The sequence below is a fragment of the Centruroides vittatus genome, unplaced genomic scaffold (assembly GCF_030686945.1).
Source record: "Centruroides vittatus isolate TY-2023 unplaced genomic scaffold, ASM3068694v2 contig_199, whole genome shotgun sequence".
Lineage (NCBI taxonomy): Eukaryota > Metazoa > Arthropoda > Arachnida > Scorpiones > Buthidae > Centruroides > Centruroides vittatus.
In genome coordinates, this window is record NW_027121224.1 from 45,578 (window position 1) to 61,413 (window position 15,836).

At 28.1% G+C, this 15,836-nt stretch overlaps 1 protein-coding gene across 1 annotated transcript in view; it reads left to right on the forward strand.

The window, feature by feature from the left end:
• The window catches only part of Tcs3 (Probable tRNA N6-adenosine threonylcarbamoyltransferase Tcs3), a 53,188-nt gene continuing 37,352 nt past the window's right edge, over window positions 1-15,836 (forward strand). Inside the window, exons 1-7 of the mRNA XM_067264893.1 lie at window positions 1-196; window positions 2,948-3,067; window positions 7,820-7,921; window positions 9,340-9,413; window positions 9,493-9,588; window positions 13,067-13,116; window positions 15,556-15,634. Of these exons, the coding sequence (XP_067120994.1) occupies window positions 82-196; window positions 2,948-3,067; window positions 7,820-7,921; window positions 9,340-9,413; window positions 9,493-9,588; window positions 13,067-13,116; window positions 15,556-15,634 (636 nt within the window). The 5' untranslated portion in view covers window positions 1-81. The remainder of the gene's footprint in view (window positions 197-2,947; window positions 3,068-7,819; window positions 7,922-9,339; window positions 9,414-9,492; window positions 9,589-13,066; window positions 13,117-15,555; window positions 15,635-15,836) is intronic.

Consider the following 15,836-nt stretch of genomic DNA (forward strand, 5'->3'; position numbering starts at 1 on the left):
GGCATGGCAGATTCGTCTCGTGCTTCGGACTCGTTCGCGGTTTTATGAATTACTTTTATTTTTGTTATTTTTAAAATTAAAATGCCTGTGGCCATTGGTTTCGAAGGCAGCGCTAATAAATTGGGTATTGGAGTAGTAAAAGATGGAAAAGTTCTTTCGAATCCAAGATGCACTTACATCACTCCTCCTGGAGAAGGTAACTCGTGCATAATCTCATCGCATAAGACCCCATGTTAAGATCTTTCATAATAAAAGAAGTTAATTACTGTAGTATGTTTGAGTATTGTTGAATGGTATGAGTTTAGTGAGTTAAATGGTTGGAATAATTCTTAGTGTGAGAGTCTCTGTAAAATGATTTTATGATAAAACCATATTTTTTAAATATGAGTAATATGTAATCAGTGTGTAACTAACTTGATTTGTCGACACTCACTGTTGCAATCCTAGTTATAAGTACAGTAATAAAAGCTTATACCAGACATGGGCAAATGTGGCTCCTTTTGAGTTACATGCGGCTCTTGCTGAAAGTGTTAATTTCTGTTTTTTATTATTATTTTTACAATTTTATTTTTATAATTTTGTGAAAATATGTTTATTAAAAAAATTCAATATTTGTTTTATATTATATAATAAACTCGCGCGCCTTACCATACTATCTGCCACGACAGTACAGAATTGCGGCTCCCATGCATTTTGCAAAACCTACATTTTGCCTACCACTGAACTCTTGCTTGCCCACCCCTGGCTTATACACTTCATAATAGCAGAAACTGAAAAGAAACAGTTTATCAATTTGATTCATTATAGAATGTAGAACAGCTCCTTACAATTGTACAGTAAAACCATGATTATCTTAGCTGAACTTGTAAGTGAATACATTACAGAGCTCAAATGTCTGTGTTTTGTGCAGACTGTCCTCTTTTCGAGGGTTCTGTCTGCATGTCTGCTGTGTTTGGCATTTATCTGTTTTTTTTTTTTTTTTTTGCCAATGATTCCAATTTGTTTTCTTACAATTATTGTTTTTTGGATAATTTTTTCATATATGCGAATCCACTAATCCTTTTTTTTCTTGTTGATTGCCAATATTCTCCAATCGAGTGTTGTGTATTTTTATTTGGCTATCAAAAAAAGCAAAAGAAAAAATATACACAACACTTGAAGATTTTTTAAGAGAGGAACAATGTTTAGGAAAAAGTGTTTAGGCAACAACATAAGAGATCCCACTTGGGGATCTCCACCCTGTATTTAGGAGAATCACTGTTCTGCACTATACTGTGTTAGTATAATGAATGAAATATGATCAAAAGTACAAAATGGATGCAATAAAATAATCCTATATCATATTTAACAATTTATTAGCTGCTATATTTTTTGTTTTTCCTTTCCGTTTTGCTCTTAGGAAAGACATTTTATCACTAAATAAGGACAGAAGGACATTACAACTGTAGTAACTGTCCTTAACAAAAAAGATGGGTGTCAACCTACTTGCAACAACTCTCTTTTCAACATAATGTTAGCGTTCCTTACTTGTACCTTTAATAGAACTAACTAGTGCTTTGCATTTTATTGGCTTTATGACTGTAAAGCTAATAACTGACCTTTCATTGTTTTCCTAGTATTTTAAGTACAATTATTTTATATAGCTTGCTAATTATAGGTATTAATAAATCCATTTACGATGTTTTTATGAGAATATGTTGGGATTTCATGATTAATTTGTGTTGTTTAACTGTGTGTATACTGATGCACACCAACATCAAACATAGAGGGTACTGTAGCCATATGTACGCCGTTCAGAGAGATCCTATCTTTCTCTACTCTCTATCTCCTCTCTCTCCTTCTTCCCTTTCCCTTACCCTTTTTTCTGTCAGCTAAACACTTCGTGTATGGCTGATGTCTTTCTTGTATGTGTGTATTTCTTTCATAACATTCTTATATGTGTGTATACTGAGTACTAAATGTTTACTTATTGAATTACAATATATCTATACTATATGCTTATTTTCAAATAAGATAATTATTTTGTTATGTCAAGTGTATCAGTTGGATATACAGTGCTAGTTGTTAGAACTGAGTACAAGTGGCAATTTTTGATTGGAGGCTTAATTCACTCAATTGAGGACATACGAGGAAGAATGAAGCAAGCCATGTGACCTGGCAAAAGCCAAATATAAAAACTAGTCTTTTTAATAAAAGATCTACTTTCATTGCTCCTTGTTTCCAGATTAATAAAATACTTGGGAAATAATATAACTTTACCTTTCAGGCTGAGAATCTGCCTTTGGAAGTAGTAGTCAGCCTGTTCCCCTAGCTAGAAAATCTCTGCCTTTTTGAGATAACATGACACCTTTAATGCATTGTCTTCACAAAATGACTTTACAACCAATACTAAAAAGCCTAAGTTTACTTACATGGCAGAAATTGAACACACTCCAACATTAATATTTTCTTTAGTTCAGCATTACTGTATACATATAAGAATTTCATAAGAAGCTTTAAATTTTTGAGTAAGTTTTGAAAAATTAATTTTTTAAAAAATTATCGTGTGTGAAATTGTCTCAAAATGTTATGTACATATACTGTACATATAGATATATATGATCTTCCACTTTTTGGTAGAAGAAAACAAAATTAGAAAGTTTTTATAAATCTAAGTCGTATGCCAAAATCACATTCTCTAAGCTATAAGTCTATAAGGAATTATTAATTTTTGTAATTTTTTTTGTAGGTAATTAACTTTTTATATATAACATATGCTAGATGCTTATATTAGATTTTATGTTATATGCTTATGTTTTGCAAACTTCTAATTAACTTCATTCAAAAAAGAATAGCTTCCTTTCATTTTTACTTAATTTTTGGTTTATTTATTTTGCTTACACAGCTTATAATTGTGATACTTGGAATTTTTAATTTAATATAATATGTATAAAAAATTTATTTGTAGGTTTTCTTCCAAGGGATACAGCCAAACATCACCAAAAGAATATTTTAGATTTGTTAGATAAAGCTTTAAAAGAAGCTTCAATTAGACCTTGTGATGTTGATGTTGTTTGCTATACTAAAGGTATAGAAGTTTTGTTTAAGTATTTTGATAGTTATTTAATAAGAAGTTAATAAATAGTATAAAAGTAATTTTATAGTAGTTAATAACTTGAAATTTATGTATGTGAAATGAAGATCAATATAATTTTTATATAAAAATATTATCTTTTGTATTTACAGAGTTTTTAAAGTTGATACTGAAATTTGAAATATAAAATAATTTAGAATTTTGAAATTATATTGATTATTTTAAGTTTTTAAAGAAGTGACAATTTGTGCTTCAAAAATAACTTTTAGGATAATAAATAACAGACAACAGGAATAAATGAAATAAATAAGTATTATGGATGAAATGAGAGTAGTTGGCATTTAATCTTACTACAGCTTATGTTCTCCCAAAAATTTCTACTAGCTGGATGAAATGGAGGAGTAACTGGAAAGACCAAAAGAAAAATACTATGCAATATTATATTTTATATTACAGGTATCCCTCGTACAACACGGTACTTTTACAACATGGTTTTGCTCTAACATGGTTTGAAAATTGGGAATATTTCCCATACATGACTTCCAGTTTATCTCTAACAAACTTTTGGAAAACCTCCATACAAAATTTCACAATTTTTAAGTTAAGTTTTTGTTATTCCATATATATATATTTTTTATTCAAGTAAGCAAGTTTCTCATATTTTTCCTTGAATTTTAGAATATTAAAATTTTCAAATTATTTTGTGCTTTTCATCAGGTTTACTTTAACAAAAACTGATAAGTCAAGGAAGAAAAAATTACACTAACTTTCTTATCAACTGGGTGTCATCCATCGTTGCTTTCAGGCTTTAGCCTTTAAGACTGTCACTGTGTTTTTTTTTTAAAGATTAATCCTTATATTTAGTAAAGTTTATTTAAACATTTTTAGGCAAGTGTTATTAAGCTCTTTTTTAACTGTAGGTTAGCAATCATTTGTAAAATGATGAATGAAATATGGTAGTATTTGGTATTTGAACTTAAATTCTTGACAACGGTCGCTTGGTACTCGACTCAACAAATGCGACCCGATAGAACAAATTTAATAATTAATAACCTATTTTTAATAACATATTTTTATTTCGTTAGACATAAAAATTTGTTGTTATAAAAATAAAAAATATGAAAATGTTGCTGGTACTTCTGATCAAGGTCAACAAAAATGCTCAGAAGATAACAATATTTTTTAAAAAGAAAATGCCCTTGTTTAACTAAAATTAATATTAATGCATAATACAGTACTTTTAATTGTGATTTTTAATTAATTTATTGATTGGAAATTATTGATTGCTTTAATAAACATATTTCTCTTACAAACAAAAAGAGAATAGTATACTTTTTCTAGCTTTTAGAACGTAAACTTATGTTTTGCATTAGTCCTTTGTTTTGTATAGCACGGATTTGCACAACACTGCACTTTTTTGGACAATAACTACTGTGTTATACAAAGGATACCTGTATTTATAAATAAACACGTCTTTCTTCACAAACAATTAAATTCAAATTTCTCCAGGTTACTTTTTCATTTTCTGTTTCTGAAGAACATTAACAAGTTCTTTTCTGATTTACACAAACTAATTGTATAAAAATCACAGAATAACAGTTTATTTTACAAATCTTATACAGTTTTCAAAGAATTGTAATATATGAATACTTTATATACTAATTAAAAAAACTAAACAAATAATGATTTCCGTAAAAGATGTTCAAAAATTTGATACTCATTCACCAAGGAAAACTCTCCAAAACAATGGATTTGTTCAACTCCCTGATTTAGTCTCTCTTCATTTTCAAATTCTATCAAACCATAATTCAAGACACTCACTTCTCTCAAATCCAATCACGAGGTCTCATGATTGGATTGAGAAGGCCTTGGTGGAGGCTGAAAACGTTAGTTGGTTCTCTATCATATACAACACTGTGAAAGGTTTTAGTCTGTGTCTCTGTGTTATGCACTATAGTGTTATTAGAAGAAGTTGTTTATTGTGTTATGAGGTCTCATGATTGGATTTTCAAGATGTTCTAAAATAAACTTAGTGCTTTGTGCAGTACCTTCCAAAACATGTAATTGCTTTTAAATTTCAAATGTTCAATTTACTGAATCCTAACATAAACACTTATATTAAAGGGTATTGAAACAGATTATGTAGAGTTAATTTACCACTTGGGCCAACTTTTGCAATTTATCTGTTGGTAATCAATTATTATACTGTTGAACTGATCTATTCAGCACCATTGTTATCAGTTTTGTTTGTCTTAAAATTATTAAGAAGTGTTGCTTATTGGTTTAATGTTTTATTTATTAAAATAAAATTTAACAAATACAAAATAATGTTATTATATATAACACAAACAAATTACTAATGTATATACTTAAAATAAAGTTTAGTTCTACTTGTAGAAAAATAGTGCAGAGAATGTCCTTGGAAACAGAAAACTTTCTACATGGAGCATAGAAATGTCACAGAAAAGTCTAGTTTCCGCTTACAGAAAATTTGTGACAAAAAAATAGAAAGCAAAAAAAAAATTATTTTTACTTATCGATTTTGTTTTCTGAAAATGAATGTTTCTTTTATGGAAAACAAAAGTTTGAATAAGCTGTAGTTCTGTGTACCTTTGGATGAGGTCAGAATACCAAGATGGACAGTAATTTAGTCAATAACAGTTATTTGCCAACTATAATGATATCTTTCTCAGTTCTCCTTTGTGTATTTTTTGTAAATTAAATATTGAAGAGTATCTAAAAGCTTTTTAATGTAGTCACATCTTTGTAGTTTATAATTCTATATGCAGTAAGCTAGAACTTCTAAACCGGGGGGTGTAAAAGTAGGTATACAGTTGAGAATCTGAGAAATACAAATGTTTGGTGTTCATTATTATTATTTTTATCATCTTTTGTTACTTTGTATTCCTTATTTGTGATTTAATTTGTACATAAAATAAATGTTTTTTCTTCCTATTTTCTCCCTGTATATTTTTTTTCTATAATAAAAACTGTATACCTACTTTTGCACCCTCTTGTATATTATTGCAAAACACCTTTCTCACAAGATAGCTGAAAACATACATTTGTTTAATTTAATTTTAAAAATTTTGATAAAAAAGTGAGAAAGGTGTTTTGCAATAATTTATAGTTTGTTGTAAACAGTTAATATTTCATGTGGTTTCATTTTCTGCCATGATCTGTTGACATTACAGCTATTCTTGCTTTCTGTTAGCTATGAAGTTTCTGTTTTTGTATATGAGAACAGAAAAGCTAAAATAATTTTTAGATTCAGTTTTCTAGATTGTATTTCTCTGTTCTGAGATTCAGTTTTCAGCTTTCTACATTAATGGAAGGAAAAATATTTCTATTTCTACAGACTTTTCTGTAAGTGGAAATAGTACTTTACAATTTGAGTATTTTTGTTTTAACTCATTATTTATCCTTCTTTCAGATGAAAAAAATTAAACATTTTATGAGAATTAATTTCAAAACAATACAAATTTTTGTTAAGCTAGACTTCTTTTTAAATTTCAGACAGATTTTATACTATTAAATGATTTAAACAAAATTATTACTACATGATATAATATATAAAATTATAAAGATGTAATCTTCAGTTACTTTGGATTTTTATTTAAATTAAATTCATCAGAATAAGTTATTATTTGAATATAATTTGGTATATTGTACTCTGAACATTAATGTTTTGACAATTGCAAATGTACAATTTTCTGGAGTGTTTTTTTCTACAACTCCACACATTGATTTACATTTACTATTTTGTAGTTCTGTTAATTAAAGTAGCATATTTGCATTTTTCACCAGCTGCTTGACCTCTGGTGTTTAAAAATAAAACTATTTTGTTTGGGTCATTTGAATCATTCTTGTATATTGTCACCAGTAAAGATGAATAGCAGTAGGAAAAGCAAAGCTTTCTGTTGCATTTTAAATTGCAATTCCAAAGCCACACACGAGCCTGAAATAAGCTTTCATCTGTTTCTGCAAGAAAAACAGATGATTATTTGGAAATCAGTATTTGGAGAAGTTCATAGTGGATACAACTGTTAAGAATTTGCAAAAAAGTTTCCCAATTGTTCAGCTTTACTTGAACAAGTTATGCTGTCAATTTTAAAAGATTTTTCCATAAAGTTTAAAATGCCAGTAATTTTGTGTGGGACACAGGGCCGAATTTAGGTATTTTTAGGCCCTAAGCTGAATTGTGTGATGCCCCTTCACAGTTTTAGAAATCAACCTCAAAAAGAAAAGAATTAACATAAACATATTAATTAAATACTACACAAAATAAAAAGTAAAGTATATTGTTGGTTTGTAAAAAAAATTTTTTTATAAAATTTGACTTTTTTTTTTTTGTAGGAATTTTTATGGCCCTTTGAAACTCGAGGCCTTAAACAATAGTGTACATAGCTTGCTTGTAAATCTGGTCCTAGTGAGACAGATGTCAAAACTGATGTTTTTTAACACAGAGCACAAATATATATAGAATGATCTTGCCCATTTGTTTTGATAATGCCATATAAAATGACATTTTCCACTAGCAATAATTGTCCTCTTCTTATCAATAAGCATCTAAAAGCAGCATATTTCATTATATCAGACATTAATATGTAATTAATTTTACGTTGACTAGTTACAAGCTACCCAGATAAAAAAAGCCATTTTGTAAAAATCAGTAGCCTCTATAGTTCATGAAAAATGTGAATGTTGAAATGATTTAATATATTAATATTGATTAATATTTTTTAGGTCCAGGAATGGGTGCACCATTAGTTTCTGTTGCTGTTGTTGCACGTACTGTTGCTCAGTTATGGAACAAACCAATTATCGGAGTCAATCATTGCATTGGACGTATCCTCTAAGTTATTCAAATAAAAATTTTCATAAATGAATTAATTGTGCACAAAATTTACTATTAAATTTTGAGATAGGAATGAAAAAAGTAATAACTTTGAAGACTTAAGTGCTTTTGTCTTTTATTTAAAACCTCAAGTACCAAATCAAGTAAGAGAACTGAACAGATTTTAAATGAACAGATTCTAGAACATTAAAAAGAATAATTATTATATTTAATAATTACATATATATTTAGCTAATACTTAAATTATTCATAATAGTGTAATTAATACATAATGATTATAATAATTATATAGTAATATATAAATTATTGAACATTAACAAATTAAAATAAAAAGCTATAAAAGTTTAATAGTGTATCACCAAAGAATGTAATCTACTGTTTTAGTAAAGAAGGAATTTATTGGCTGAGTGACCAGTACAGTGAAACCCCGCTTAACGAGCACCTCACACAACAAGTATTTCGCATAATGAGCAAAACAAATTGTAAAAATTTGCCTCGCTTAACGAGCGATATTTTGCATAACGAGTGATAAGGACGGGAAGTCCCGAATTGTGCGCATGTGGCATGCTCCATCAGTCTGTGTTTAGCTCTCCTTCCGCTAGCATCTTAGTGTCGCTTGCGATCACATATTTTTCCAAACTTGTGTTCACACATATTACTTATAAACATCAACAACCATAGCCCGTTATATAATAAACACGCCAAACGATATGTCAAATTCTTGGGTCATTAAATTTAATGAATGATTCCAAATTAAATTTTAGAAATGTCTGAATTAAAAGTTAACTATTTATAATTATTAAGTTTAATACGAGATGGAAACATAACTGTCTCCCTCTAGTCAAATTAATTAATTTCTAATATTTAGTTATAGCCTTTTCAAAACCCAAGAATTTGGCATATTGTTTGGAGTGTTTATCAAACATATTAGCTGTAATTTTTTTTGTTTCTGCAAATCGAATTCTCATTCCAGGATGGTTCATTCTGCGCTAGAAGAAAAGATGATGATGATTCACACTCCTTAACAGTGTATATTGTACAATTTTCTTTGAATAAACGTTACATAGAAAACATTTGAGCATTTTTTTGGTGTCGAATGCATTATTGTATTTTACATCAATTTCTATGGGAAAAATTGTTTCGCTTAATGAGTGTTTCGCATTACGAGTAAGACTCTGGAACGAATTATGCTCGTTAAGCAAGGTTCCACTGTATAACCATTGGTATATATATTATATGTAGTATATATTAGGAGAGTACCTAATAAACAATAATAATTTATTCAGAGGATTATGAGAAATAGATTTAGTATAAACTTTACAAATCTAAATTTTCTTTTCTGATTGATTAGTTGCTTCATTATGCATCTTTCAATATAATAAATTTTTCTTTAACTTTAACTTTAAAGATATTGAAATGGGACGTTTAATAACAGGTGCTGTTAACCCAACAGTTTTATATGTTAGTGGTGGAAATACTCAGGTTTGTTTTTTTTTTTTTTCCTTTTAATGATATTTTGTATTTTATAAAACATTAACTTAATAAAGTTTGCTTAATTTAGGTAATTTCTTATAGTCATAAAAGATATCGTATTTTTGGTGAAACTATTGACATAGCAATTGGAAATTGTTTGGATCGATTTGCAAGAATATTGAAGGTGAATATTTTGAAATTATATAAATAATTAAAAAAAAAAATGCTTGAAAATAGAAAAACAAAATCTGTTTGAAACTATAATAAAGTGTATTGGTTTCTAAAAACAATGTATATCATAATATTTTTCTTAACAATTCATTCTTTTTATGAAACTTTTTATTTTATTTACTATTTCTTTCTTTCCAATAAATAGATCATTAAAAAAATATTTATTATTGATTTCGGTATGAATAATTTTTCAAAGACTTTGGTTTTCTTGAAGTAAACTATTTTTTATGATGCATATATATGAATATATTTTTATTTACGTTACTTGTTGTCTATTATAGTTCATATTAACTGTTTCTAATTTTGCAATATTGTATTTCTGGATATAGGTATTTCAGTTATTTTTGATGATATTTTAGTTAAAGTAAACAGTATATTATACTGCAAGATAATTAAAAATTATTGTGTTATACCAGTGGTTCCCAACCTTTTCTAGGAAGCGGAACACTTTTGTGAGCAATTTTCTTTAGCGGAACACTTACTTAAGTTAATATGAAATACATAAGCTTGTCATCAGTTATTTTATTAGAATTGAGCAGTTATAATTCAAAATCTCTACTCATGTTATTAACGCCAATTCTAAGACAGGAAAAAATATATCTAAATAACTTTAATGGGAAACTTGTGCCTGATATTTTTTACATATTTCATTCAGTTTTTATCATTGCCTTTATCTTATTCGAAACAGTAGTACACTCCATAAGTACGAGTTGTACATATATATTTAAGTTTATGAAAATTTTATGATTTTAATTTTTTGATATTCGGCGGCTCGAATACGATTGTACACTTTCCGATTTGCGACTAAATCTGCAGAACACTTGGGAGATGCTTAAGGAACGCCAGTTTTCCACGGAACACCGGTTGGGAACCACTGTGTTATACTAATAAAATGATTTTAATATTGTTTGAATATTTTTTGATCAGATTTGATAATATTGGTACAGAAGTCTGAAATGTTGTACTTCTATCTGACTACCTAGTTGGATAAAGAGATACAACATTTCAGACTTCTGTACTCTGAACCTGAAGAGGAATTGGAAAATAGGTATCAATCTGAAATACATAAGTAAAGGCAATAAAAAAGTTGATTGATGTTAGTCTCCATGTAATAATGCAGATATTAGCGAGGTTGAGGCTGAAGTTTTAAACACGAAAACGTGTACGTCGGACGTTTGGCACCACTTTCCTGTAAGCCTAGAAGTTTGACAATGATGTTTGGAAAGTCAGTGGAATCATGCTTGACATTCCAAATGCCATTGTCAAACTTCTAGGAAAGCGACGCTGAATGTCCAACGTACACGTTTAAAACTTGGGCCTCAACCTCGCTAGTTAGACAGACATGGTAAGTCACTAGTCTCGTTGATTATAAACCTTTTGTACAAAAATAAATTATCTTGAAACTCTATCAAGCAGTATTATTTAAGTCTTTTGTTTAGCTGAGGGCTTTCTGATACTTCCTTTTTTCAATCTCAGTAATCTGGCCTGTTCAGTAATCTGATACTAGTTGTCTTTTAGATATTATTGGCATTGTTACCAAGTCATAGACAATTTTCCCATTAGTTCAAACTCAGTTTGCACTAAATTTGAACATGTTCCCACTAAACATGGGATGATATTTAGCCTGAGCTTAAACACTTGAGCTTGGGCACAATATTAAAGGTTGTCATGCTTGTCATCTTAGACTACTCCAAAAAGGTAGAACATATGAAAGCTGTTTTTTTTTTTTTTTCAACTCCAGTGGTCCATAAAACAAAAGCAAGTGTAAATAACAAAATGAATTTATTACCAAAAGTTAGGTACAAACATAGTTACTTTTTGACATAATCACTGTGAAGATTGAGGCATTTGTCATATCTGTGGATGATCTTTTCCATCCCCTTGTCATAGAATGTTGCTGCCAATGACTTGAGATGGCCTTAACAACGTTGTTTTGAAGATTGTCATTAATCTCAAACCTCTGCCCTGCTAGCCACGTTTTCATTTCAGGAAAGAGGTGGAAGTCTTCACACATTAAAAAGTTCCAAGCCGGGTGGAAGTCTTCACCACCTTTAAATACCCATCATATAGTCCTGATTTAGTGCCAAGCGACTTTCAACTTTTTCCTGAACAGGAAAAGTGGCTAGGAGGGTAGATGTTTGAGACTAATAACAATCTTCAAAACAATGTTAGGGCCCATCTCAAGTCATTGGTGGGAACATTCTATGACAAGGAGGTGGAAAAGCTCATCCACAGATATGACAAATGCCTCAATCTTCACAGTGATTATGTTGAACAGTAACCATGTTTGTACCTAACTTTTGGTAATAGATTCATTTTGTTATTTACATTTGTCTTTTTTTATGGACCATCGGAGCTTAAAAAAACAGCCTATGTATTTTAACATAGCACTGTATAAATATAATCAGTTCTCTGAAATATCCCACCAGAAATTATGTCCTTTCCACTAAATTTTCCAGAGTTGCTTTAATTTTCCACGAAATTTAGTGGAGATCCGCCAACTTGATTACACTAATTATCAGCAATGGCAGTGTGCTTGAATGGTAAAATGGAAGAAAAGAATTATAAATTTTAAAAAGAATTGTGAATTAATTTGGGAACTCTAAACTCAGTAACATATGATTACTCTTCTTTCATATTTATTGTTGTTCTATAAATATTTTTGGTTAATACAATGTACTGATATGCAAACAAATGTTATCTTTCTGAATGGTTAAACCATTGAATGATCTTACTTTCTATTAATAATCTGGCAATCTCCTTAATCCAACACTATTCTAGTGCCATATACAATATGTCAGATTATTGAGATTGTACTGTGTGTACTTTCTGTCTGTGAATTTTTTGTGTAAAAATGAATTTTAAATCTATATATAAAAATTTATTATGTGTAAAAAATTGATTAATAGTTGAAGCTGGCTATATGTCAAAATTTTCTGATAAATTTAGATAATTACTTTTTATGCTGTCCCATGTGCTTTGTTGTTCATTATCCATTGTGGATTCAGTCAAATCTACATTGGGTGATAAAGATAAGGTATATGGATCAACCTATTAATGAAAATTCCTGAGCAATTTGGATATGAACCTAAATTCTTCAGATGGCAAGCTTGTTCCTTTTACAACCTTAGACATCTGGCTGTTAAATATGGATAATTATTATTATTTTCTTTTTAATATTAAAAGATACATTTCTGTAGATTTCTACAAGGAATGTGATACATGAAAAATTTGTCTGCTATATATTTTAATTTCTTATTTCTTAGAAAACAATTATACGGAAATTTTAAATTTTCCTATTATAGAAAAATGTAATTTTAAATGTTGTTAAATTTAAATAAACAAATTTTTTTTTAAACAAGTTTTATTTTTTCTCTAGTTAATAAATTACTATGTGATATAAACAATATTTGTTCTTATTCCATCTTTAGCTTTCTAATGATCCAAGTCCAGGATATAATATTGAACAATTAGCAAAGAAGTAAGTATAATATAAATTAACATTAAGTATTAAATTTATTAATTATTTTAATTGTTATATTTACTGTAAAAATTGACATGAGAATAATAGATGAATTATAAAATAATTTAAGAAAAGTAATAGTTTTCATGGAAAACTATCAATACATTCAGAAATTCCAGTGAGACATGGTATCTTAATTAGCTGTATTTTATTTTCTTAAATTATCAACACATCTTGACATATTTTAATAAACCTATACTTTGCGGATTTAAAATAATAATATAACTTTTTTATTTGCATGTGGAATGTATTGTTGTTGTCATGTATTTTATTAATTATTACTCAGCTACAAAAGAGAGAGAATTTCCTACTTACAGTAGAGCATCGATTATTCGACTCAATTGGGAACTGGGGTTGGTCGGATAACTGAAAAAACAGATAACCGAAAAGTATGAAAAAATACATTATTAGTATATCACATGTAATTAGTATATTAGTATATCGCTATTAACCTACTTCATGTTGAATTTTTCATCGATGTTAAGCCTAACAAAATGTTTTTAAAATAATAATTGTTGTATATGGTATCGTTAAAAATTATTTCTTTATTTTGCACAAAATAAATACAGTACTTTACTGTATATTGAAAAATATAAAACAAAAAAATATATATATTCGGGTTACATATTTTACATAAAGTAGGCCTATACATTAGAAAAAAAAGTCCAAAATTTTCGTTTTCTTCACAGCTGACACTCGTTTTTTTGCCGCGAAATCTCGCACATGTTTTAAAGACAGCAATTGGATAGCGTCGTTAAATCTTTTTTCTTCTTCTTCTTCTTCTTCTTTCCCCCAGTTCATATGGAGGCTATGGCCAATTGTCGGCGTCGTTAAATAAAATTAAGCCTCGTTTAAATACTGGCTTCCCTTTCATGGTTGAACCAGTGTTGCCAAGCTAAAACACGCAAAAATTTAACAAAAATAATAATAAAATAGCCAAGACATAGTCAAATATTGTAGCGCCACATCATTAGCGGACATTTGAATTTGCCGACTAGAACGCGGTCGGTTAACCGATGTGACGGTTAATCAGGGGTCGGATAATCGATGCTCTACTGTACTATAAAAAGCTTCATGTCCTTTGATTATTTATATTTCTCTCTTTTATCAATATAACTACCAATTTTGCTATTAAAGAATAAAGAAGTTCTAATCTGGTCGCATTTTTGATTGTGACGTTCCTCATTAATAGTCAAATTGGGAGCTATATTGATAATAGAGAATTTTCTACTTTAAATTTATAAATAATAATCAAAAGTCAGTTTTCAAATCTGTTTCTTAATCATAGAAGAGAAGATAAAAAAAAAAATAACTATGTTAATGCTACTTTATGAGTTAAATAATTAAATAAATAACTTAAGAAAATGTTTTCACACAAATTACTGAGCTTCATTTTGCAACTTCAGTTTTTATTTACATCAAAATATTTTTGTGTTTGTTCTTTATTTCATGAACAATAATAGTACAAAATAAATCTATTCCAGTCAAATAAAATTAAAATGCAGTAAATTTATAATAAATGCTTTGAATCAGTTTAGTTTAAATTATGATTTTAGTTATTCATCAATTGTATGTAATAAATGTATAACTTTGAGAAATTGTATAAGTTCTGAATTCTACAGTATATTTTTTCTCTAAATTTATCAATAAAAATAATTTTAAAGTATATTAATGTGTCATAGATTTTACAAAGAATTATTGTATAAAGAGAATGAAATTATGTTAATTTTAACAAATACATGGTATGTAAGATGTAAAATTATAGAAAAGTCTTAAAAATTTTCAGAGTATGTTATTTCAGATTGTGGAGTGTTGTGATGGTGATAAAAATCTTTTGTCATTTTTAATTAAATCAATTAAACAAAAATTATATCTGCTTTTTGTCACAGTATTAATTGCAGTTGATGTTTTTCCAAACAATGCTATAAAATAATGTCCTCAGCTATCTCTCGATTTATTGTTGAAGTTTATTTCTTACTTATGTTGTAATTAATCTATCTATTTTGTTTTGGCATATTTGGATCAACTATGAGTTTATTTTCTGTAGGGATGAAATACTGAATTGATCTCTTAAATCAGATCAAATAAATATTGAAACAGAAATTTTGTTTTAATGTTATATAATCTGTTAGAAATGAAATTTATTTTAACTATTGTCTGCTTACTTTTAATGAATTATTTTTCAAATTAGTTGAATTTTCTTGATTTTTTATTTATTTATTTAATTTAACTACAAGAAGATTAATATGGTTTTTTACATACGAAATGCAAAAGAGAAAACAATTGGTAATTTTGATACTCGCTGACTAATTTTAATAAATGATGTTTGTAGCTGCTATAATTTATAATATATCTTCATATTTTAGAGTAATTTTAATATTGATGATTATTTTACAGAGGTAAGAATTTCCTCGTGCTTCCTTATGTGGTGAAGGGAATGGATGTATCATTTTCTGGATTATTATCTTTCATTGAAGTAATTAAAATTGCTTTTATATATAAGCTATTTATAAAATAATTATATATTTAAGTATTATAGATATATACATAGTTGTTTAGTTTTGTTTTGCTTATATATAATTTTCTGATAAATAAAATTAATAGCATTCAAATAATTTTTGATGAATATTTTTTTGCTATCAAATGTTTATCAAATAAGTCATTTTGAATTCTAAATT